General features: G+C 35.5%; 1 protein-coding gene across 4 annotated transcripts in view; it reads right to left on the reverse strand.

The window, feature by feature from the left end:
- Positions 1–27648, reverse strand: part of SEMA3E (semaphorin 3E) — a 236342-nt gene that overhangs the window by 76411 nt on the left and 132283 nt on the right. For 3 of the 4 annotated variants that reach the window (XM_025449423.3, XM_049096823.1, XM_049096824.1), the window contains exons 2-4: positions 25597–25757; positions 6351–6410; positions 3798–3917 (exon numbers count right to left, since the gene is read on the reverse strand). In XM_025449423.3, the coding sequence (XP_025305208.1) occupies positions 3798–3917; positions 6351–6410; positions 25597–25757 (341 nt within the window). Of the gene's footprint in view, positions 1–3797; positions 3918–6350; positions 6411–7158; positions 7363–25596; positions 25758–27648 lie in introns of those variants that run through there. The other variant, XM_025449425.3, reaches the window with a different exon arrangement.

Raw genomic sequence — 27648 nt, forward strand, 5'->3', positions numbered from 1 at the left:
GAGAGAAGGGATAAGATGGAGGGGTGGATGGAGGCGTGGGGAGAAGGAGAAAGAAGAGACTTGTTCGGGGACAATTAATTACCTACGGTTCAATAATTCAACTTATTCTGATAACGCCCTCCTCTAGCATGCAGATCAATTTTTCAAGTAACTATACATAGAAATGAAAAAGTTATAGCTGAGATATATTGAGAATTTTTTCATGTTTTTACAAAAAACCTACTCTGCCTCCTTGGCTCCTTTTTGTTATTCTTCTCAACTGTCAAGAAATAAAATTGGAATTGTTTTCTTAATTCCCTTTAATCAGCAACATCCAATAAAATGTTACATAATCTCTCCTGCTGAGCAGCTTCTCACATCAGCTCCACACTTCCTTTCCTTTGCCATTGTGACAACAGTTAAATATCCTCATGATCTTGCAGACTCCTGTAATAAGCCTTCTTTAATTTCTCCCTGCCTTTCATCTCTCTCTGCTTGAATCAATCCTAAATATTACCAGTGTCATGTCTTTCAGTCTGCTCAAACTCCTTCATGGTCTCCATGCTCTCTTTAGAAGTAACTACAAAATGCCACTGTCTAGCATTAAAATCCTCTGCCAGTTTGCCCCAGTTTTATCTCCTGACATTCTCTAACCAACTCCATGAATGTCTGTGAACCTATCCCATATGTGCTTGCCTCTGTGTTTTTTAAAGCATTTTCCTTGTCTGTATAATGTGTAACTTCTCATTCTCTCATATAAAATGTTATCAAGCCTCCAAATGGACTTTTGAGAATAAATATCTCGTTATTCTTATTATCCTATATGTCCATGAGATGCTTTTACATCCTGTGTAGAATTTTTTCCAAAATGTGTTTTCAATAATACTGATACTTTGATAATTACATGAGAAAAATATTCAAATATCATGTCTGTGAAGATGAATTACACATAGTTCCACCTCTGCTAATGATAATCAGCTTGTTTGGACTCTCACACAGATAATGATGATAAACTAGTAATGTCTTAAAGAATTATTTTTTAAAAACGGAGGTCACTTAAGAGCAACGACTAGAGAGTTTTCCAATCCAGGAAATCCCCTAATCCACATGGTGAGGAATGGCTAGAACTCAAGCAGAAAGCTATAGACTTACTAGTGTGGAAAGTCATAGAAGAGAGACTTAAAAGCACCAGGACAGCTGAAATGCAAGAGGAGATACCCAGGAACTCAGGGAGGCACCCTGAAATGCATGTATACATTCCTTCCCAAATCCTTGGCTGACACCTGACTGCATGTGCAAGCAGAGCATAAAAAACACCGTCTGGAAAGTTGAAAGAAATTTTTGGCTGCCGCCCATCACAAGAGATTTTTGAGTTTGAGTCTAGACAAGTAAGCTGCCTGCTAGAATAAAAATCAATTCTCTTTAAAATATAATCAAGTCCATGGTCTTGAAAACATATGATCCGTAATGTCTGATACACAATAAAAATTACTAGACATGCAAAGAAACAAGAAAATATGACCCAGAGTCAAGAGAGAAAAACAATCAATGCAAACTTACCTTAAGTTGACCCAGATGTTAAAATTAGCACAAAGGGACTTTTTTTTTTTTGCACACAGGAATTTTTAAAACAGCTGTTAAAAATGTGTTCAAGGGCTTAAAGAAAAATATAGTCATGATGAATAAAAATATGGGGAAATGCTCATTAAAGAAATGAAATATAAACAAAATCAAAGTTTTGGAACTGAAAAGTATGTTATATGTATTGACCATTGATGGGGTGTGCTTAACAACATACTGGAGATGGCCAGAAGAAAGGATTAGTAAACTTGAAAATAAATCAATAGAATTTATCCAATATGCAAATCAGAGAAAACAAAGACTGAATAAAAATGAGCAAAATGTAGGTGATTTGTGGCACAATGCAATACACATATATGAGCACATGCATGCGGTTGTGTGCATATGCATGTGCACACACACATACACAATACATCCCTGAAGGGAGAGGAGGGCATGAAACAATAACATTATCTGAAATCATAACAGCCCAAAATTTGCCAAATTCAATGCAAAACATAAGATTTTGTATCCAAAAATCTCAGTATTTCAAGAAATGTAAATATCTATCTCCCACCACTGCCACCACACAAATAGGCACATAATAGGAAAAATTGGTGACAACAAACAGGAGGAGAAAATTCTGAGAGATAAAGCTATTACAAACATGGTAATATCAATATGTATGAAACCTGAATATACATTCAGAAAGCGATTTAGAAGACAATAAAGTATCTTTGAACTGCTGAATGAAAAAAAAAAAAAAAAAAGCTTGTGAATCCAAAATTCTATATCCAGGGAAAATATCCCTGAGAAATAAAAATGAAATCAAGGCATTTTCAGATCTATTTGCTGCCAACAGACTGGCTCCACAAAATGTATATATTCTGGCTTCATATGTAGGTGTACATGTCTGAATACTTTGCATGCATGTAAGTATCCTGACTTTCACTGGGTTGATTGGCTTTGCATGGCTCTCTTTAAGGTTCTTCCATTAGATAAGCCGTATTGTTTCTTTAAAAGAATTCAGTGAGTACACTCGATGTGTTTGTGTACACTCTTTAGCTTTAATCTACAAGTAGAGGTGGTTAGTTAACATTTAAAATATGCTAATCAAAAATCCTGCCTATAAGGACACTTCACAGCTGAAGTCCCTCAATCAGGGGGCTCTCAAGAGGCAGCTAAACTAAGTACTTTGGATATGACTGATTGTATGTGCACCTGAGTGTTAACTAGTATGAAGGATACCAGGAATGATTTTGCACGAGTGAAGTGAATGTTCTTCTCTATATGCGGCGGCTGAAAACATTTTAGGGTCACTGCTGCCCTTTCATCAGTAGAGTATAAGAATCAAGAGACCGTAGCTGTTTCACTATAGAATATATAGATGTCTGTTTTATCTGTATCTCACCTTAATGGAGGACTCCGCCTTCTGACCTAAAAAAGGGTAGCAGATCCTGACATGAGAAGTTTTTTTTTAAATGTATTTTACAGTGAAAATGTGATATAAGATACTTGAAAATGTGCCCAAGAGAAATGAGAATTTAGAGTTCATTCAACAGGTTATTGGATATTCAAGCCTGCTTGTTAGTCAAGGTTATATGTGTGATAGAATTCAGCTGAGATCTTTTCTTCTTTTTTCTTTTTCCTCTTTTCCTTTCTTCTTTTCTTTTCTTGCTTTTTTTTTTTTTTTTGAGATTTGTTTTCTTTATGCTGATCACTTGTAGTGGGGTCTGAGGCATACAGCTCTCACCCACTAATATTTAGCTTCAGTCAGTTTGTAATCCACCTCACCCCTCAACTCCCAACTCCACCTCCCTCATTTCACTTATCAAAAAAAGAGTAATTACGAAATCAACAAGTCTTTGCATTTCCTTTGTAAAATACTATATATAGTAATTGTGCTTACATAAATTTATTTATATATATACATTCTAGCTTGGTGGTTCCATTAATAAAATTTATGCACAAACACAATAGAGAACACAGTTTGATATGAAGAAATATTTTTAAGTGCACAATCAAGTAAATGAAGTTGTTCAGTGAGGAATACATAAAGAATTAATTGATTTATCAATTTTATAGCTGAGAGGGATTTTAAAGGTCCAGAGAGATCATTTCTCTGACTTAGGAAAGCTTCATCAGTGTACCACAAATGCTTTTCTTTTTCATCAAAGAAAATCCCACCACCTTTCTTTAAAAAAAAAAAAAAGTTATTTTAAGCATGACTTTTATTGCTATGAATGATATTATCTTACTTCCAAATGGTATCCAACCCTGATGAAGGCACAAAGTGGATCAAAAGCTCCAGTACCACAGGTCAGAAGGTGTGTCCTATTATAGTGATGCAAAACCCGGACAAAATTTGCACATTCACTCTAAAGCAAAAAAAAAAAAAAAAAAGAAAGAAAGAAAAGAAAGAAAAAAGAAACAGGTTATTGTAAAAAAAAATTGTATTTAGGCCTTTTTGATGTCTGTTTTCCCTAACCCTACAAATCTCATGTTCAAGTCTCCTTTGAGGCTAGAGGAGGCAAGAGGGGTGGATGTAGAGGGCAAGAAACAGTGGAAGCACAGACTGGGATAACCAATGCACACCTTAGCCTCACTGCATAAATTACATTCATAACAGGATTGTATCATTTTTCAAGTATTCTAGTACATAAGTGAGGAGTAAAAAAAAGTACTATGCAGAAACTTATTCAAACATAAAGATGTGCATGGCAATACATCCCACTAAGTAATTAAGTTATTCCCAATGCTGTTATTTTTTTTTAAGTACATATAAACAAATGAATCAGCACAAAGTCAGAGAACCAATAATTAGAGAAGGCTTCACTACCCTTAAAGAAACATGGGCAGACTTTAAGGCTCTACAGAGTTTTGATGTTTGGTAAAATAAGTCATATCTTCAAACTCATAAATTCACACAAAGCACTTTCATAGAGGATTTTCAAATAAATACATGGGAAGTTAACCAAGAGAAATAACATTTTACACCCATGACTATAAGACGGCTGTGCAGGAATCAGCAAAAATTTTTTTATGAAGGACCAGGGAGTAATATATTTAGTTAAAATGGCCAACTGGTCTCTGTTTCAACAACTTACTTCTGTAAATATGGCATGAAAGCACTCATAGACAATACACAAAGTGAATGTGCGTGGCTAGCTTCCAATGAAACTTTACTTACAAAAGTAAATGGCAGGCCCCATTTGGCTGAGGAGCTCTAGTTTGCCTACATTGGGATTCAAGTAGAATATTTATTTTACACATCTTTGTATTCCCTCCTTAATTAAACACAGTAGTAAATATATATATATATATATATATATATATATATATATATATATATATATATATATATATAAAATATGCTTAACAAATTTTACTACATAAATCACCAGGTGAATTTTATGATCAATATGCTGAATGAGAAGAGTTTTAACTAGCTCAAACCAACTTGTCCAAATTAATTCTAGCAAAAACCTTCCTGGTAAATTAGGTATTGTTTCATTTAAAATAAATTACAAAATACTAAACTCTTCTAATGCTAAATACTACTCTGATATCAATGCATGTAGTAGTCAGTAAAATACCAGTAGTGGTATTTTAAAAGTCATAATCTGTCCTTATAAAACATTTCATAGAACAGTAGGATGAAAAAGCCACCAGAACCAACCATTTTACTACAAGTGATTCAGATTATAGCATTCCCTGTTCAGAATGAGGAAAGTACCACTAACCTGATTATCCAGAGCATGTAGATATATTTTCTTCTATTTCCCATTCACGTAGCATTTTATTCTGAGGGTGACCAGAATTCATTCAGGCATGGGGAAAATATTCTCTTCTCCTATCACTGTAAGTACCTGCTTTTCATCTCATGAAACCTTGAATGAGCCAGTGAGGCTACATTTGGGCTCGGTCGGGCTCAGACTGACAGAGCCTAAGAGTGTGTTCAATTAGTCAGCATTATGCTGTGGACTAAGACAGCAGGAATGTCTTGGCTCACTCCTTGGCTGGGTGACCCAGTTGCTACAGAGACTCCGGAGTTGGTATAGAGTGTGTTAGTCTTACATGGTATGTTTTTTTTTTTTTTCTCACTATATAAAGGGGGAAAAGGGATAAGTTGACTTTCAAAAGGAGGTGTGCACCCCTTTCTCCAAGACGTGTATCGTGTCAGCTGTCAGCTACTCCCAGCACCTGAAAGTCCCTTCGTGCATGTGGACAAGGCACTGCGTCAGGACGCTGCTTCTGCGCAACCTCACATGCCACAGGGAAGTTAGGGAGACAAGGAACACTGATTGTTCCAGCAGAAGAGACCCTAAACACATCGCGGGGGAGATAAAGCACTGCCTTTGGCTTCTCCTTTCTTTTTGTTTTTCTCTCCTTTTGTTTCATTTGGTTCTAATTTACTAATCAAGGCAAGATGAAATCTCACAAATAATGTGCTTAACTTTCCCTTGAATTAAAAATGCACCTGCAATTGTTTTTTCTCCCAATATGTAGGAGATAAGCATTAGGATAAGAAATTCATAAATCTGAGTTGAGAAATACATAATAAACCAAAAACCAAAACCTAGACACTTCAAGCTCCCTTTACTCTGACTTCACATTGAAATTAACTTACAAATTATGATCTCTATAGAATGCATGTGTATGCACGGATATGTGTACATACATTTTTTTTCTTCCTGAGGGAATCGCATATACGCCTTTTAGGAGCAAATAAAAGGTTAAAGCGTCAGTCCCTCGTGACTGACCAGGAATATAATTGGCAATGTGTTTAATTTACAATGAGTAATACTTACTGCATCTTTTCCTTTCATTATACATTCTTCTATTTTTAGTGCTGTACTAGGCCAGCGTATCTGAAATAAAGATAATGAACTATTATGCAAATGCATACAAAAATAAACCACACCGAAAAACCATTTCATTTTTTCTATAATCCCAGTACATTTTCCTTTTGTTCTATTTCCTGAGAAGATAAATCAAGACTATCTTCTTTACATCATTACACGCCTAATGAAGACACTTAACATTTGAGCTTTTATTTCATCCTAAAACTTAGTTTTTAAACAAAAATCTTTCTCAGGTTTTCCTCCAGTCTCCACCCTTAAGAGGACGCCACACTTCAAGCAGCCCTGCTCTGCATATAACCGGCTGTGATCTCCGCCATCTGTCTTGTCTTTCCCCTGAACTTGACTGTCTGTCCCTCCAAGTCAGGCACCTCCTGAGTTTCCTTTGCATTTTTACCACTCAGCCCAGAGCGTGGTGTGCGGGGACTCAGTAACATTTGCTAAATGATGGGATTAAAGGATGTAGGACTCCTCTGTCCTGGAGGGACACCCAGACTACCTCCAGGTCTCCAATACATCAAACATGATGCGTCTCTGTACACATCCCTCTGAGATTGGTAAAAGAGCACCGTTAGTATCTATAACCAACGGAGGGGGTTGGTATGTATATAACCTAGGAATAGCATTATTGGGTCTTAGGGTAAGCATTTATTTTATTTCTTAACATAGCGCCAGAGTACTTCCAGAATGGCCACATACTCAACCAACTTTCTAATTTTTGTACTAAGCACCCGAGATTAAATACTTCAATACTTACCATAACTTTATTAAAGATATAGTATTACCCAGGGAGCTTTTAAAAACGAAAAGGTACATTTCTCTATGCAGCCCCACAAGGCAATACATCTATACATGGGAACCAAGGAATGTGATCCATTTGAATAAGTGTAGCAAGTGGTAAGTTCCCAAATGTCTTCTATGCCCCAAGATCGTAAGCCTTCCAGTAAATAGTTTATCCCCACATCTTGATGGATCAATCAACCTCCCCCACCAGGCTGAAAAAGCTCAACTGGCCCCCTTTCTTGCATCTCTCTCAGAATCCTGGGGAGCATCATCTATGCCATCATGTCATCGTCATGGTTTCTACCAGCTGGGTGATAACAGATTCAGTGTGGAGGGATGTTGACTCTGACCAGAATACCCTGTAACTTTTCCTTCACTGCTGTAAAAGGTTTTTACCTTAGATACACTAAGGATCCGCACTGGGATACGGAACTCCTAAGATGTTCTCTCTTCCTCTCCTACCTCCATGACACTTTGAGTCAAGCTACATCCATATTTCTTTCTTTTTTAGGCAATCATTTTCTGTTCTCAAGTTAACATTTTGGGGAAGGAGTAGCAACTTCCCAGCAGAGTAGCCTAGGCCTCTCAAGATATTAATATTTCTACAAATAACCTTTTCCTTCTCAGGATGCTCAAAGATGCCAGAGAAATTATCCAGGGTATCAAACTAAATATGAGAGGTTACTGATTGGAGATATTTTTTGTTCAGTGAGCACACTGCTTGTTTTCCAATTAGTGGCCAACATTTACAAATGAGAAATTTTGAATAGAAATCAAGATTTCCAGTTTCTCCAAGCGGGCCAGGCACTCTTTCTTTAATTTGTTTCAGACTCTTCTTCTCCTGACTGATCCCAGCAGCCATTTTAAGTTTTTGAAAACGATATATACATACATATATATACACACATACTAAATATATATATATATATATATATATATTTGAATCCTAAATATGGTTAAGATTTAAACTTTTTTTTAAAGCTGTGCCCCAGAAAATAACAAGTTAGGTATTTATATGCTAGAGGTCAAAGAGGCTTGTCACTTAACACACACATAATGTAGTCAAATCCAGTCCCAGATACATGAGTAATATTGGGAATTTATAAAAGTGGTGTCAAAGGCATTTTATTATTATGATTTTTACATTATTGTGTGTATTATCATAGGAGTAAGTACTACGTGGTTTGAATTACAGGTATAAAATATTACTTTGATATTGTTTGAATTACAAGTATAAAGCATTGCTTTGATATTCTTAATAGTGTAAGGGGCCCCCGTTTCTTACTAACATTTCTTACTAACTATACTCAACATTAAATATTCATAGTGCAGTATATAAACTTAAAAAATCATATTTTCATTTATGTTGCGACACAAGAAAGACAAAGGAAAACAAATAGGAATATAAAAGAAAACCAACTAAAAAGCAAAAAGCATACACATAAAACCCTAGAATCAATGTTCATGATGGCAGTGAATCCAGCAGGGGATCATATAGGCTTCAGGAAAGAGATCACGTAAATACATCAATGTCAGGTTCAGATGCAGCCCTGCCTCAGCTTCAGCAGAGTCATTAGTACCATTAGAGGGTAAGCACCCCAGAAGCAAAGCTGTAGCATTCATAAACTTTACTGATCCCTTATTTTGGGAAAAATTTTTGTAGTCAGGGTGAGATTTTTTTTCAGATAATTTCCACACCTATTTTCACTTGAGATTCAGTTTTATTTTGGAATTATGATTTTACTGTGGATGCATAAATTATTCAAAAGGCTATGCTCGCACATGTGCACACACACATATATGCGGACTGAATATATATAGCATATATTACATACATACTGTATATTAAATTATACAAATAAATATAAATACAAACTTATTTTAGGATCATCTCCTAAAATAAGGAAATCATCATTTCCATCATCATTGGAAAGATTTTCATGACTAATTCAGTTAACAGCATCAATAAATCAGAGAATATCTTACTTGTAATTCCAAATAGTGCTTTATATTCTTAACACATTTAACTTAAGAAATGCAGGGCTCATCTTCTTCTTAAAAATATTAGCATCCCTTGTTATTCATTTTTCATTATGTAAAATGATGACTTCTTTAAGCTGTATTGTCACAATTTCAAAGTATAACTCAATTCTTTAGAAAAATGTATCAAGTTCAGCTTTTCAATGTTGAAATAGTATCCAGACCAGTAACACAACCTGAACACATTACACCATGTACTCCCCCAAATGATTGCTTCATAATGATTATTTCTAGGACTAGTTGAATAACTGTTAAAGGGGTAATTCTCTACAGAATTTCTACACACCTTTTGACAGTTTTGTTCTACATTATCTTTTCAAACAGGCTTGAAGGTAAAGATAGAACTTCCCTCCAGGGGAAATGAAAGACTAGCTTCCTGACCAGGATAATAAAGAGAATGTCTCCCTCCAGACAAAGGTTGAATAGGTTTGCTAATGTACCCCTTGTGAGATTTCATATTTCCTAAGCTTGGGTTCATCAGGCATAACACATACGCACTCTGTGTGCAGCATCATACCTGGTGATGCTATGCATCACCCCCTGTGGGACTTCTGAGGGCAAAGCAATTGCTGGAAACATGATGGCCATGCTGCATGCAATGCTGTGGCTAATAGAGTTCTTTGTTTCTGACCCATGAGTCTCATGTCTTCTGGCAGCATCTAGGACATGGTGACAGCTAACTTGCTGTCTTACAAGTGAGGCAAAATCTCAGACTCTCTACAGTTATGCCACCAACGAAACATAATATATTTTGTCATAGTGAATACAAAAAATGGCATTTCTCAAGATTTTCAGGATCTGTATTGTTTTTAGTGGCAAGTGGAATCATTTCAATTGCACTAGAAAAGAAAAAAATCATTCCTCCAGGCATATTGTATAAAGTATTTCACAATAAAACCTTTCCTAATATCTTTTTAAATAAATAATATTTATTTCTCCTTTGATCCTCTATATTGTTCTTACTTTCTGTATTAGGATTGTATTACAATTTGTGTACTTAAGTCTCATATTAATCTGTAAGTTATAGAGAGGAGGGCAATGTCTTACTTCTGTATCCCTACCAATGCACAACCCAACCTGGCACAATGCCTTCTGCGTGGTTACTGCTTATTCAATGTCTGTTGATTGACTTCTATCAATCACTACATCTTTTTAACATTCTTTGTAAAGTCCATCCACAGTAAAATTTCAGAGATAAACTTCACTGGCATGAAATTGCTGTAACCAGTGGCAAAGGAATGAGACAAGTAGCAATTTGGGGTTTAATCAGAGAGGGAATTCTGTAGGATGTTAACAAAAATTTAGACTTTGAAAGACTGGTGGGATTTCTGAAAACAGAGGAAAAGGATCTTGACCAGATCACTTTGAGAGGATGGGAGAGATGCAGAAGGTTAAATTATGAACACTTACCACTACGAAGTCCAATACACAGGAACTCTTTCCAAAACAATGTCATTACAGATTTACTCAAGTTTTGTGGGTTTTTTTTTTTTATATATAACACTTAACAGGCTCAGGATAGCATTCAAATGTTCATTCATGTGAGAAAAGATAACATAGCTCCTGAAAATGGAGTTATTTTAAAGCCATCATGCACAAATATCCTGACAAGATAGTAAGAAAAATTATTTTCTTCATTTGTTGTGGAAATCAGGATGTATTGTGGTTCTGCTCCAGAGTTTATCATCAACAAAAGCCCATCAAATTAAGCTATTTGTTCTGCCAAAAACATTTCTTAAAGGCAGTTAAACAACAGGGTGTAATGCTATTTCCAAATTTTCTATTCCAAGAAGGAATTAAAAGCAAAAGGTTAAATACACATCATTTCATCACAATATTCCTATATTACAATTTAATTGTTCCAATGCACATTAATGGTCAACTTACTCCTCTTGCACATCTCAAAGGAGGAAAATAAAATAAAATAAAAATTAAATTACAAAGCATTTTTTCTGGGCTCCCTGTTGAGTCTCATAATTATGTTACAATTAAGGATTTAACAACTTACTATTACAAGATGTTATGACACTCAGAGATTTAGGGAAGTAAAAACGAATCCAAGAAGAAGAGACAATTTAACTCTCTAAAAAAAGATTTCATTTTTAAATAAATAAGTAAAATGATCCAGTAAATCTCCCTTCATGGAATATATTTAACTGCCTTAGACAATATTATAATTTCATCTAATATATCCTCTTTCTCATTCTATTATTTTAACAAAAATGTTTATTTATATTTTACTTTTTCTTTCTACATTTTACATCTATGCACAGTATCAGTGTCCATCAATGTATATGTTAACTATGTGTCCTATAAATATCATGAAAAGAAAATATATTTTGAGTATAACACATTAAAAGAGTTCTAATGGTTTATAAATGGTAGTCTTTAACCCGACATCATTTTTAGTGTTTATGCTTTTATACTTAATTATAATGACTGTCATTATTCAAGTAGTTTATATGCCAGAATTATAATCTTTTGAACTATAAACAAGATTTGTATTTGAAATGTTTATACTCCAAAGCATTTGAACTAGAACAATATTATTACTACAAGAACATTATTGGCCTGATGCATGCCCTTTTTAATGGATGAAATTTACTCAACTGCTAACATTAATGTGAAATACCATCTGCCATTTATAGGCGAATTATACTTTAATGCCTTTTTCCACTCAGTAAAAAAATTAAATTCTAAAATATAAGAATTTCTTTTACTTTTGATGTAATAAAGTGGAATAAATGGGAAAAATGTAAATACTTTTAAAAACAGAAGTATCTAAGAGAACTATATGTACAGAATTCAAATCAACTAATTTACTATTAGCTTAAAATAAGAGTGGTGAGAATAATTTTAGGAAAATAGCCTGAAATTTAGAAACTTAGAGAAAAAGTATGAATAATGCTAAATTTAAAGTTTATTACTAATATGGGATAGTCTATGAAGTGCCATAAAATATAGCTTAAATATATATCTACTTTTGATTTATTTTTCTTTTCTTTTTTTAAAAAATATTTTTATTTATTCGTGAGTGACACACAGAGAGGCAGAGACACAGGCAGAGGGAGAAGCAGGCTCCCTGCAGGGACCTGATGTGGGACTCTATCCTAGGACTCTGGGATCATGACCTGAGCCAAAGGCAGATGCTCAACCACTGAGCTATCCAGGTGCCCCAACTTTTGATTTGTTTGGGAATGGTAAAAAACAAAACAAAACAAAACAAATTATGCCTCAAAATTTTATGCCTTAGTATTGTTATCTTTCAGAGAAAATTTTTTATTTGTTTTTCAGGAAATTTCAGTAATGCTCAACTCAACACAGATTACAAGGGACTGTAAAGACTGTAAATACAGCTAAACTAATCACTTACCACGGTTTAATACTGGAGTCCGTGGGGCTCTCAATCTTTGCCATAAGTAACCATAAGTGGGACACAGTTCCTCCTTATACTAGTCAGTAGTTTCTCTCTATCCTGTCACCAACTACTAACTACTTCACTAGTTCTTCACCATTAGTAAGGTAAAATGTGGTCATGCTAAGGGAGTAAGAACCAAGGGGAAAGAAACACCGCATAACAGAAGGCAGAGCTAATGGTATATGGTGAAGACCAGTTGGGAGAAGTGAAGTTCACACCAAAGCTGTACTCTGCTTCTCAATGGTATGATGCTGTGGAAAGAGCACAGGCCTCTCGACAGACAGACCTGGTTTTAAATTCTACCTGCTACTTACTGGCTTCATGCCTCTATTTTCCTCTACCTTCTATTTATCCAACATACTACTGCTAAGGTAACTGTACTAATTACAATTCTAGTGATGGTATGCACATATTCAGAATCCCCCACTGGCTCCTGCATTGCCTAGAGTAAGTTTCAAAAGTACAGGAAAAATTTCCAGGATCTGGTCCCAACCACATTTCCATTCTTAACTTTTACTCTGCACCCTACCTTCCACCATTCACATCCCCCCACTTTAACTATCTACTTTGGAGATTAGTTATTATTTTAAACAGCTCTAAAATTTCTGTTCTTTCCTTTATTCACTCTGTTCCCACTACTACTCTATACAAATTGAAATTCCGAATATCATTAACAGTCTAATTAATTAATTAAAAATATTTTATTTCTTTATTCACAGAGACACACAGAGAGAGACAGAGACACAGGCAGAGGGAGAGGCAGGCTCCCTGTGGGGAGCCTGATGTGGGATCACGATCTGAGCCAAAGGCAGATGCTCAACCAATGAGCCACTCAGATGCCCCTAACAGTCCAATTTAAATTATATCTCTCCTCCAGAAATCCGCAGCCCCCAGCTTTCATATGCTTACTTAGCATTGGATTTAAACATTTATTACAGTTTCATTTAGTTGTGCTATAAATGGCAAATGTGCATTATCTATCTTCTCCATTATATTGCAAATATTTAAGGGTAGAGACTGTTTTGTTCATTTGTTCATTCTTCATATCTCTATGTAGATTTCTAAAATGCAGTTGTAAAGCCCTAAAAATATGTAGGATTATTTTTCTTACTTATAGCAGCACATTAGAATTGTGTACTGAGGGGATCCCTGGGTGGCTCAGCAGTTTAGCGCCACCTTCAGCCCAGTGTGTGATCCTGGAGAGCCTGGATCGAGTCCCACGTCCGGCTCCCTGCATGGAGCTTGCTTCTCCCTCTACCTGTGTCTCTGCCTCTCTCTTTCTCTTTGTCTCTCATGAATAAATAAATAAAATATTTTAAAAAAAAGAATTGTGTACTGATTCTACGTCTAGTTTAGACAACAATCATGGTAGCAAATATTTAGGGACTATGTCTTAGGCATTTAATAATTAATGAATCCTCTCATAAAAGCTGTGAATTAAGTACTGTGATCACCTCTCTCTCACAGATAAGAAAACTGAGACATAGGGATGTGGAACAATTGGTCAGGATCACTCATCTCATAAGTGGGAGATTGGATACTAGAGTCCGTACAGGCTGGCTGCATACTCTTTGTTCTTTGCTATTATGTTCTGCTACTTTTCAAACAGTGTTATAATATCTATGAATTAAAACAGTTAAAATGAAATAAGAAGTAAAATTTATATGTTGGCTATTTTTGTTAACTTTCAAAAAAATTAACTATTGGTCAGCTGAACTTTATTCTAGAAATAAAACATTGATCAGAAAAAGTAAGGGCACACTTTCAGTAAATAAAGAAACACAAATACACCATATCTAATATTTCCTTAATGGTAAATTTAAACAAATTGTAATAAATGTGAATAAGGAAATAACATTTTTCTCATGGAATATAAAAAAATAGTACAAAAATGTTTTCAATAATTCTTAGATGCTATGTGAAAAAATTTCCCTTGTGTAATATCAAGAGGGATCTTTATTTTGATTACCAGTTTTAGTTTACTAATGAATATTATCATTACTCATGATTTTGAAAGGATACACATTATTAAAATGTTTTAAAGTCACATGAAAAGTTCTTTTAAATCCTGTTTAAAAAGACTGAATTACTAAATAATTGTGTAAATACTGGGTTGGCTTTTAAATGTTAAAAAATGGCAGTATGTTTTATAGGTATTTCTTTTTTTCCTCCTTTCCCGAGTTTATTTTTGATATTTCTAATATATCAGAATTTTCTATGAATTAACTCTAAAAATATCTTACCATTAATTTTCCATGTATTTATTTAAATCCTCTTAGACCTAAATCCAATTAAATTATATCAGTGATTAAAGTTCAAAAAACTATGCATCATGTGAAAATAGGATTTAATTCTGCTGAGTGTAAAGCTGCTAACCTGAGAATTTAATAATAACATATTAAACCGTCATGATCTCTTTTGGCTACATTTTGACTTTACAAGAAGTAAAAATTAATTGGGGTGGAAAATGTTTGTAGAAACATATACATTCCTTTTCAAATTATAGATTGGAAGCACTTCCTCAATACAAACTATAGTTTTAAAATCAAGCAGTAAGTACAAGAAAATTTAATGAGGAATGTTTTCAACAAATGAAAAATAAAAGCCAATTTAAACATGAATAGCCTTGAATTTCCATGTTTAGAGCCCTATCGCAACTTAGAAACTATAGGATTTTATCATAAACAGATGCTTTTTAAAAGTGAGATACAGATCCAGGTTGTTTCTACAGGAAATCATGTGAAAAGTATCTGGCAAGATGATTTGTCCTTCCCTTTACACACTTTCTATTCATACTAATTCCCTGATCTTGTCATAGTATGACCAGAAACTCTCAAGATGTTTTAATTTTTTCACTCAAATTCTGGTTTCTCTAATTTAGTCCTTTTTTTTTTTTTTTTTACACCAAAAGCTTTAGAGAAAAATAAAAAGGAAAAGAGTACGTTTTAAAAAAAATTCTCTGGAAGTTGCGGATGAAATCAGAGTTTAAGAGGTCTCACATTATTTGTGGATTTTAGAGATCTTTGAAGAGAGCAATTTGTAGAAACTACTCTCTTGTGGCAGATGTGAGGTTCTCATAAAATAAAAACATAAGGTAGAACAAATGGAATTATAAAATTGAATTTATCACAGTGAATAGTAGGATTTAACACCTGTATTGATTTTTCTGAGTGTGAGTTAAAGGTGTTTTATGAATGTAATACAGATACAACAGAGCAGAATTTCATGGCAAAAGACTATTATTACATAGTCTGGAAAATGCTATTAAATAATTAATTTATAAAATAAAATCAGTCTCTAAAAAGACTAATATAGTACAGTAAGTCTGGTAAATGGTAAATTCTTATCTATTTCAAAATTGCAGTCTTATGTGTGTGTATAATCATAAAAGTTCTGATTATTACACATAAAACATTTATTTGGCATCACATATAGGACCAGTATTTCCTAAGGTTTACAGGGACACATAATGCTTCAGTATTTCACCATCCTAGATAAACATAACAATCATCTGGAGGCTGGTTTAAAATCCCCACTTCAGTCTGTGGGTGGGGCATCACAGCATAGATATTATTTACAATGTCCTCAGGTGTTATTAATGGGCAGCCAAACTAAAACTACTGCCACACTTATAAAACAGGATCCTACCTTGTTTGCCAGTGGGGAAGTGGGTAGGTGGTTGGTGGGGGTAAGGGTGGGGGTAGAAGGCAGACAAAATTAACCTAAAAGAAATTAGAGAATAATTAGTTTCATAGTGGTTCTGGCAATAAGTACAATGGGAATTGCAAGAGAGCAGACAATGAAGAGAACATATTGGATGATGTCAGGATTCACTACAGACACAGTTTCACTCTCTTATTGTCTATGTTCTTTGTCTACAACTTCAAACACGAATATAACACAGTACCTATCTGAAGGAGCTATCTTATAAATTAGACTGGCAAGTAAACAGCCAATTTTAATATAATATGAGAATCAAAATCAGACCAAAGATAAAGAAAGGGCTAGGAGAATCTTCTCTAAATCCAGTTTAGAAGAAAAGGAAGTGGCTTATAAAAAAAAGTAGGTATGTTTGAAGGCTAGTCCAGGGAAGGAGAGAGTATAACAAGAAGGGGATATTAAAGAGCAAATAGAGGTGCTCAGCATCACTTATCATCGTCATACCACATTGAGATATCATGTTACAACTGTTAAAATGGTTATTATAAAAAATAAAAAAATAAGTGTTGGTGAAGATGTAGGGAAGATGTAGCAGTGAGGAGGAAATGTCAACTGGTATAGCCATTATGGAAAATGGCATGGAAACTCCTCAAAAAATTAAAACTAGAATGACTATATGATCCAGCAACTCCATTTCTACTTGTATATCCAATGGAAATCAAAAGAGAATCTCAAAGAGATATCTGCATTCCCATGTAGCATTATTTACAATAGTCAAGAAATAAAACCAACTTAAGTGTCAATGGATGAATGGATAAAGATGTGAATATTATTCAGTCGTGATATAAAAGGAGATCCTGCCATTTGCAGCAACATAGATAACCCTGAAAGCATTATACTAAGTGAAGTAAGTCAGAAAGGGAGGTGGGGAGATGGAGATGGGAAGATTTTTTTTTTAAAGATTTTATTTATTTATTTGAGAAAGAGTAAGAGAGAGAGAACAATGAGGGAGAAGGAGAAGCAGACTCTTTGCTGAGCAGAGAACCTGATGTGGGTGGGGCTCCACCCAGGACCTGAAGATCATGATCTGAGCCAAAGACAGACACTTAACTGATGGAGCCACCCAGATTTCCCTAGAGATGGGAAGATGTTAATCAAAGGGTACAAACTCCCAGTTACAAGATGAGTAAGTCCTGGGGACCTAATGTGCAGCATGATGATGATGATTAATACTGTATTATATACTAAAAGTTAAGTGCTAAGACAGTAAATCTCAAATGTTCTCACTACAAAAAAGAAATTGTAACCCTGTGACATGATGGATATGTTAGCTGACACTAAGGTGGTAGCCTTTTTGCAATTTATAAATTTATCAAATCAACATGTTATCCACCTTAAACCTACACAATCTCATGTGTCAATTACACCTCAATAAAGATGGAAAAAGTGAAAATAGAAGTGATCTGTTAGCAATATATTAGTGTAGACGAGACTGAAAAGGTAGATACGAGTAGATCTCAAGGATCTCTAACTTTGCAAAAATGAAAACTTTATTCTTACTCAAAAATTTTAGAATGTTTTATAAGATAAAAATTATAGAGCAAGAATAACTATGTTAACCATGTTAACTATGGCCTGATTTCCTGAGTTCAGGAAATGCACCAGCTTCAATTGAAAAAAAAATCATCATTATTTAGTTGTATAATCTCCAATTGAAATTTAGCACCTCTATCATGTAAATGTAAGAAATAAATTACAGTAGTATTAATATCCATTGTTTAATAAGCAAGAGAAATACTAGATATTTTATTTTTTAAATATTTATTTATTTGAGAGAAAGAGAGCGTGTGCAAGTGGGGCGAAGGGCAGAGAGAGAATCTCAAACTCCCCACTGAGCCTGAAGCCTGTTATGAGGCTCAATCTCACAATCCCGAGATTATGACCTGAGCTGAAACCAAGAGTTGGATGCTTTATGAACTGAGCTCCAAGAAATAACAGATATTTTAATATTACCTTAGGGTTGTTACAGGTATCTCAAAATATTATTAACATTCATCATTAATTTGGAATTACAGTGCTGAAAAGACCAGTTGCTAGGTCTTATTACTTAATATTCAAATTAGGAAGCTACATGCTTTCATACTACAAATTATTATTCTTGTGGTGTGATAACTTTATTTCAATATATTTATAATTTGCTGGCTTTTTCCAATATTTTACTTAGTAATCCTACATAATGGTTTTTTAAAAGATTTTATTTCAGAGAGAGAGAGAAAGAGAGAGAGCATGTGCAAGCATGAGCACGAGGAGGGGCAGAGGGAGAAGCATACTCCCTGCAGAGCAGGGAGCCCAATATGGGGCTTGATCCCAGAACCCTGAGATCATGACCTGAGCCAAAGGCAGATGCTTAACCGACTGAGCCACCCAGGTGTCCCCTACATAATGATTTAATACATTTAAAGGTCCATAGACTTGACCAGACTGCCTAAGAGATCCATGATACACAAGAAAGGTTATGAACCCCTAACAGAATTATATTTGTTGCTAATTTTATAGAAAGAGGAAATGATAAGGTATAAAAGATAACCAATCCTTAAGCAAAGTCAACAGGGTAGGATACAGAGCATGGGTAAAAGGGATGGCACGTTGTGAAAGGAGAAAGAGCACTCCCCACTTTAACAAGGAAGGCAGTAGAAAAGTCACACAGAAGTAGTGGACTTGGTGATAGGAGAGAAAGGATCCACCTGTTTGATGGTTTCTATTTTCTAATAAAGTTAAAAATTAAGATTAGTCATCTTCCCTGAAGAGATCATCAGGGCTAATCCATTGTGACACATCTCTATGCAGTGACTGTGCACCCCACGGGAAGCAGTGACACTCCCTTACCCAAGGAGATCAATAATCAATGGCTGGACTCTTATCCCCATAAAGTTCTATGCAGCTCCCAGTCTGACTCTGCCCTTCCAAACTTTTCAAACACTTCCATTAAATCGTCTCAAATGCCTACTCTGTCTTTAGCAAAATCCACTGTCACTTCTACTTCTTTTTCTAGTGCTCCTTTAGCTTCCTGCTTTAATTAAAATCAGCTTGTCCCCTGAAACTGTTGTTTCTCTACCAGTGGTATCTACTGGTAGTGGCTTTTTTTACTCTAAACCCACATTAAGAAAGATGTTTTAATTGATTCTTCTGGCCCGTTCCTAATACTTTTCACTCTAAATTCATCTACCAAATAAAAATTTAAAACCAAATAGTAAACATAAAACCCTTGCTGCTTTGAAGCTCATGTGATCACAACCATACCACCTGCTACCCCTCCATGTAATCAACCACCATCATCCTCTGTCAGGTACTCCTCCGTGGAAAGATTACTGTCTTTCTTTGCATAGGGATGAATCATCCCCTATCACTCTAGCCAACCGGTGCTCTATCCTCTGATATTTCAATGGTATGGTCCTTGAAATCGATCTCAGCCACACACTCTGTTGGTGCTCCTCTAGCTCTCCACAGTCTACTATGGAGCCATTCGCCACAATTGGCTATTGAGCCTTGAAACATGACTAGTGGGAATTTTGTATAGGTGACATATCACTTCCCCAGAAAATCTTTTTCTGACCACCCTACCAAATATAGCAACCCCTTTACTCTTGCCTCCCTAACCAGGATTATTTTTCTCCATAGGACTTATCACTGTCTGATATTTTAGTATGGTATTTTTTGGTCTGCATATTCTAATCTTTTACACTGTGTATGTCCCTGCTTCTGAAATAAAATTTGGGTTATGAAAATAATAAAGTAAAATCAAAAACAAAAGTGCTATTATAGTTGCAAAGACATTGAGGTCTTGGGTGGGGATAAACAAATGAATCAAGGGAAGACTGCTGAAAATATATGGATTAAAGAGACCAAGAGGAAAGGGTTTGGAAGATGTGTGTATCACCAGAAACTTAGACACTGCTGGAGAGTGGGACTTTATGTAACTGCTTTCTGCCTTGGGAGAGCATTATCTTGTACAAGTGAACATCATCAGCAATTAACCTGTAACAGGCAACAGCCAGAATATATGTCCTGGGGGCGTTCCTGCAGGAATGTGTAGAAGATACTTACTACAGTAATCACAGAAATATCAATAAAGCAAAATCCTGGGTACCACCCAACTGTCCTTTTGACAGGTAACGGGTAAACTGTGCTATATTCATATGATGGAATGTATTACATCCCAGTCAAAGTGACTAATAAGAGCTTATACATAGCTTCTAATGTGTGCGATGCATACTTCTTGGTCCTTTACTTCCATTAACTCATTTTTGCCCTCAGAGAAGACTAACATTTCCCCTTTCACAAATCAGGAAATAGAGGCAGAAAGGGGTTAAGGAATTTGCCAAGTGTTCTAAGTGTAGAGGCAGGATTGGAACCTAGAAATCTAATTTGTGGTCCTAATTCACTAATCTAGTTTCACAACAAAGGATTCTAACTGCAAGGAAGATGACTGAATCTAAGAAATAATACTCAAAACATTTATTATAACAAGTTTTAAAATAAAAACACAAACAGACAGACATAAAATATGGGTAGTAATCACTTCTATAGAGCAGGAGGCATGAAGAGGGGAAAACAGTAGCTGCCTCGACAATGGGATTGGTGATATTCTCCTTGAGTTGAGTGGTGGACTCACTGGTGTTGATTTCATTATTATGCTTTCTAGCATGTTTACATTATTCTTTTTACATATTATTTTGTGCATCAAATATAACATTTCAAAAGATATTAAAAGCTAAGAAATAAATACAATGTGAGAAAATAGAGAAAATGGGCTTTGGCTACTCTCAAGGTACCTGATCTAAGGGATCTAAGAGGGATTTGGTATCACATGGATATATATTTAGGGGGGGTGTTCTATGGTGGGCTCCGGATCCTGTTATAGAATGATGGGCTAGTCTCAGTGATTTGACCTCAGCAATTCTGCCTCCCAAGGCGTGTCTGGTAATATCTGGAGATTTTTCGATTGGCATGACTGAGGGGCGACTTCAGCTGGCATCTATTCCATGGAAGCCAGGGACAGCTAAACAGGCTATAGTGCACAGGATACCCCTTTCCCCAGCTTAGACCTATTCGTAATGCCAATAGTACTGGTAGGTTAAGAAACCCAGAGATAGATAAAGCAAAGCAGGAGAGATTAAAAATATAACAGGTAAAAAATTGAGGGAGCAAGGTCCAGAAAAGGTGTGAGGAAAGCCTGGCCCAGAGGCAGACACACAGCATCTTTGGAGCTTGGAAACCACTAAGGCACCTTCATTCTCAAGTCCATTCCTTTAAACAGAAGGTGCGTAGAGTAGATCTAGCTTTAATTCTGCTGTTACTGAAAACAAACACAAAAGTTCAATTTGAAGTTTCATTGCTAATCATTTTGTGGAAATAGGAAGGGAAAGTACAAAACAAAACATAAAAACAATGCAGGTGAGGTGAAGTTACCTCAGAGCCAATAAAGCTTAAGCCTCAGGACTCCTTACTGGTACTTGCCCCTTTTGTGACCTGAGGAAGGATCTGAGCAATTTGAAATTTATGTTTGAATGAATATATTTCCCGAAGAGGTTGCTAAACTGTATATACTTCAGGCCCCACAAAATGAGGATTTGCCCTTGAATGCAGCCAAGTTATTAAATTTAGTAATTTGTGTAGCTAACTTTCCTTGACCTCCTTGCGAGATGGTACCCTAAAGCTTCAATGGCCACAGATTATTCTATTTAGCTCCCTAAGATGCAGTTCATGCAACCCTACTACTTTCCTGGACCCTTATAGAGTCTTCACTGGTCATTTCCTCTACAAAGCCTGTCTTTCCAGTATTACAGGCCTAAGGATACAATTAGGCCAAACAATAAAGGGAAAATAAGTAGGTGATTCAATTTCCTCTACTCTAAAAGGGAATCACATTAATGTGGGAAGCTGATACCTCCTGGTCTTAGCTCCACATAGGAAACAACAGCTGAGGAAAATCATAGGAGATTTTGTGTACATAAGAATCATCTAGAAAGCTTGCTCTAAATGTGGATTCCGGGGACCAACTCCATGAGAGTTATATGATCCTGACCCAAAGATACCAATTTAAAAACCACTTTCTTAACGCAAAGATTCTTTTTTTTTTTAAAGATTATTTATTTATTTATTCGTAGAGATGCAGAGAGAGAGAGGCAGAGACACAGGCAGAGGGAGAAGCAGGCTCCATGCAGAGAGCCCGATGTGGGACTCCATCCAGGGTCTCCACGATCACGCCCTGGGCTGCAGGCGGCGCTAAACCGCTGCGCCACCGGGGCTGCCCAACGCAAAGATTCTTAATCTTCTGGGTGCCCCATCTCTTGGAGGATCTTTCCATATTCACATACTTAAAATTTTAATATAGGGATTTCACTAGTTTATTATAGCTGTAGTATAACAAAATTCCATGGACTGGGTGGCATAAACAGCAGATATTTGTTTTATCATAGCTCTGGATGCTACAAGTCCAAGATCAAGGGTGTCGGCAAAATCGGTTCTTTCTGAGGCTTCTCTCTTTGGCTTGTGGATGGCTACCTTCTAGCTATACTCACATGGTATTTCCTTTGTAGACACGCATCCCTGATGTTTCTTTGTGTGATCAAATTTCTTCTTTTTATAAGGACACCAGTCAGACTGGATTAGGGCCCACTCTAATGGCCTCACTTTAACTTCATCATTTCTTTAATGGTCTTTATTTCCAAATACAGTCATACTTGAAGTACTGGGGGTTAGGGCTTAAACATATGAATTTGGGGGACATTCAGTCCGTAATAGAGATTGTTCTATGGATTGGATACTTAGGATCCCAAGCCTAGATATTCCTTCACAGAAAATCAGAGCAAAAAAAGAAAAGAAAAAGAATCAGAGCATGCAGATAACCTAACTGAGAGAAAAAAGAAGAAAGCCATATGATAAACATCACAGTTAGTGGGGGAAAGAGGATCCAAACAGAAAGAAGAAAAACCATTGAATTTATAAGGAGGAGGTCATAGATGATCTCAGAGGCCATGTATATGTACGTATATATGTGTGTCCAATATAAATACTATATATATGTTACATATATAAAGAGATATTGTGTGTTTAAGACCTATTGAGAAAATATAATTAAAGATGAAGTAAAAAAGGAAAGACTATGTGCTTCGGCTCCCTCTTGCAACTACTAAAATGATAATAAAGGACGTAATCCGAAGAGGACAAAACAAAACTTGAGTTGAAAAGCCAAAGAAACGTCAGCAACATTCTGGAAGTTCTATGACATATCAAAAGTGCTGACTGCCTTTGCACACTAGAAAAGCTGAAATCTAAATGCTTACAAGGTGAAGGGAGACAATAAGCAAGCTGATTCATGAAAAAGAACCTTAGAAATTCTCAGGAATTGGAAGTCTATGGTTCTTCTGAGAATAAGAATTGCATAGGTATGGGTGAAATCAGGAGAAGTGGTCCAAAGTTAGTACAATAAACAAGCCACAAAATTGAGGGAAAGAGAATCAAGATGTAAATGGAAAGAAGAAACATTTTAAAAATAATATTTTCCAGACTTAAGGCCATGAAGTCTCCTATATAAGGCCTAACACAGAAGAGAAAAGATCAATTCTAAGAGAAATTTGAGAAAAATTTAAAACACAGAAGCACTTGAGGGTGAAGATAACGGGGATACGATGACAGGAAACAGATTACATACAAAACTGAAATTAGAAAGGCATCAACTTCTTACTGGCTACACTGAAAGTCTTTAAGCAATAGAGCAATAGCCTCAAAATTCTGAAGCAAATGATTTTCATTCCAGAATTTAATACATATCAATTATATGTAAAGAGTGAATAATAATATTTTCAAACATAAAAGACTCAGGATTTTACTTTGTATCCATCTTCAAGAAGCAACCAGAAGGTACATTTCAGTAAAAGGTCATAAAAACTCATAAAGAAGACTGCAAGTGAGTGGTAGAGGGGATGCTCAAGGATAATGGTGAAGTTAAACTGTGGAATAGTAACAGAACCAGAAAGGATATCTCTAGTTTAAAAATAAAAAACTTGGAACTGCTGGAGACTGAGAGGAGGAGAGGAAGTATAGTAAAAGTTTGGTGTTTGTTGAAAAATTAGGGAAAGTAATATATAAAATCTAAGCCAAAAGGAAAAAAGAAGAGATTAGTATTTAATCCCAGAGGGGGCATAAAAAGAAGTGTGATCTATTTTCCTAATTACGCTAATGTAAATGGTTGCTACTTAACTAAAAATTATGCTACAGCTAAATTGGGACGATGAGGGGATGGATACCTGGGGGCTTCCCATGTACTGCAGAGATATTTTAGCTATAGTACTGCAAGAAAAGAATACTAAAATCCTCATTTTCCTTAATAGAAAGTCAACAGATATTGTCTAACATCAATGGTATCAAGAAAGAATAGCATACAAATGTCACTTAGAAAAATGGAGGTAAGAATCAGAAGAAATAACAAAAGAGTTGAAATAATTTTCTGTAGGGATTAGCAACTGGCAGAGATGAAAAGGTGCTGCTTTTTATCATAAATTTTTTTGTGACTTAAAAAATATGGACATCGATCATTTTGTCAAACATAAAAATAAATGTGTGTTGTCAAGAAAATGTATTATGTAATAGATACATTTATGCCAAAAATACTATTGTCTAAATATTTCTCCATGTTTAAGGTTGATTTGCGTCTGAAAAAAATTTAGCTCAACTTAACCCTGTAGAAGCAGTGACTCTAAGTACTATCTTCTCATCATGGTCAACCCTTGGTTAAAATGTTGGGCACTTGCCTATTTTAATATACTTTAATCCACCACATTTAAGGAACATCCCCCTGAGTTGGTGATCCTACCAATAGAACATCACGGGTTAGTTAGAGCAAGGTCACACATCCATATTTCTTTAGGCTGGGCTTTTTGTAGTTATAAAGCCTAGAGGGATTGCTGGTAGAAACATGTTCCAAATCCAGGTCTCAGGACAATGGATGTGGTGACGAGGGCCATCATGCAAAGAGCAATGTCAAACACACCAATCCAAAGCCCTCTAGGAATACAGAGATCAGCAGTGTGCTAGAAAAGTTCATTCTTGATCATTTATAAACTTTTCTCAAAATTATTTCATTTTTAATGACTATCTTATTTCTTTCAATAAAATAATCACTCAGAATATTAAAATGGCCAATAATCAAAAACCAATTCCAGTAACACCATGCAAGAAATTACTCCCTCTTCCCTTTTCTTTCCCTCCTGACACAGTCTGATGCTTCCATACCTCTCGATAGCCATTGCTGATTTGTTCCAAGCTGAGAGAATATACAAGATCCTTGCCTCCCACAAAGAGTCTCTCCTGATATTCATCCAGCAGCATTGCATGGAGATCAAGAAACCCAAAAGGGCTGTGAAAGATTGATGTTCGATTTAGGTCCAAGAGTTCTGAAATGTAAAAGAAAATGTTAGCTAAACAAAAGGCAAAATACAAATACCTTCCTAACACTTTTATATTGGCTCTATCGTCATACCTACTGGAACTATGTAGTTAACATTCATTTTATCTTAAATATAAATATAAATATAAAGCCTTCAGAATTTATTATACAAAAGATTAAAAATATGCAGTGCATTAACAATAGTGTATTGTATAGGTGAAAGCTGCTAAAAGAGTGTATCTTGAAAGTTTTCATCACAATAAAAAAACTTCTATGTGATGTCATGGATGTTAACTAAACTTACTATAGTAGCCTATTTATGATATGTACCTATATCAAATCATGTGCATTTAATCTTGCTAAAATTAGAAAAACTAAAAATGAATTTTTTAACAAGTGTAATTAAGAATACACTTCAGTGTGCACAAATTAAAATCTTTATAAGTTTGTAAATCTAAAAACTTCAATTCAATATGTAAGTTAAATATCCTATGTTTTTAAATACAGAAAGAATTAACCTTCATGATTAATTGTGGGAAAGTGCTTTGTGGGAAAAGTTATTTTACTGTGAATTTTATTTTATTTATTTTTTATTGTGAATTTTATATTCACTTCTCTGTGTACAATAAAAATTCCAAATCTACAAAAAAAAATCTTCTAAAAGTGTGTCCATTTAATTGCAGATGAAGACCAACTCACAAAACAAATGTCTCCACTTGATACCAGTTTTGAAAGTCACATCCAAAATCCAATTGTCCGTGTCTGGAACCTCTCAGGTTGTTAATACAATAGGATAAAACATGACAGCATTCATTCAGCCAGGACAACCGACAAAACTGGTGGGATCTCTACTACTGGGATCTGGGATCATGTTATGTATTTGTGCCTACAGCAGGAATCACAAATTATTTGTTTCAACTAATATATGTATAATCTTAGGAAGTCACAATCTGACTCACCACTCGTGTGTATATCGTATATCTGTTTGGTGGCTGAAGGTATTTAACTGCATATGGCAGTTCAGTACTGGAGCTTGGTAAGCGACCTATGACCTGAAGAGGTCCCTTGGGAAATACAGACTAGTTAGAAGGGCTTCATTTTCCAAAAGTCAAAGCGTGATGTATCTGACAGAGAATGGGGAATACTGGTGACCAGACACTAAATACAGAGAGTGGCATGAAATGCAGCAAATCTATACAGCAGGTGCCCGCGCTGCCTCTGAGAGGAGGTGAAAGACCTTTTCCCTCTCTATTAAAAATGTATTGGGGGCATCAGGGTGGTAATGGTTAAGCATCTGCCTTTGGCTTCAGTCATGATCTTGGGGTCTTGTGGAATCAGGGGTCCTGGGATCAAGCCCCAAACCAGGCTCCCTGCTTGGCAGAGAGTCTGCTTCTTCCTCTGCCCTTCCCCCTGCTCATGCTCGCTCACTTGCTCTCTTCTTCTCTCTCAAATGAATGAATGAATGAATGAATGAATGAAATCTTTAAAAAATGTATTCACTGTCTATATCTCTACTCTGAAACTGTAGATGCCCAAGATTCTGTGGAACAGGGCTAAGTTTAAGCCTTTAGTTTAATACACCTGAAATTAATGTAATATTGGGTGTCAAGTCTACTCAAATTGAAAAAAAAAACACATTAAAAACTCCTCAGTTTAAAATAAGCAATACTGCTAAAATCAAAGTATCTCTAGTAAAGGTAAAACTAATGATATTGAGTCATTTGACTCTTCCCCTAAATAGAAAATCGGAGAACAAGTTTTGAGCGAGATACGCAAAGAGTAATAAGGTGCTTTATCTGGGGAGGGGGAAACCAGTTTGAGAGATTAGGGTTTCTGAATCCTGGAAGACAAGTTTTTTCTCGTTTAGAAATTTTGTCAAGGTCAAATCATATTGTTTT

The sequence above is a fragment of the Canis lupus genome, chromosome 18, assembly GCF_003254725.2.
Source record: "Canis lupus dingo isolate Sandy chromosome 18, ASM325472v2, whole genome shotgun sequence".
In the NCBI taxonomy this organism is placed as follows: Eukaryota; Metazoa; Chordata; class Mammalia; order Carnivora; family Canidae; genus Canis; species Canis lupus.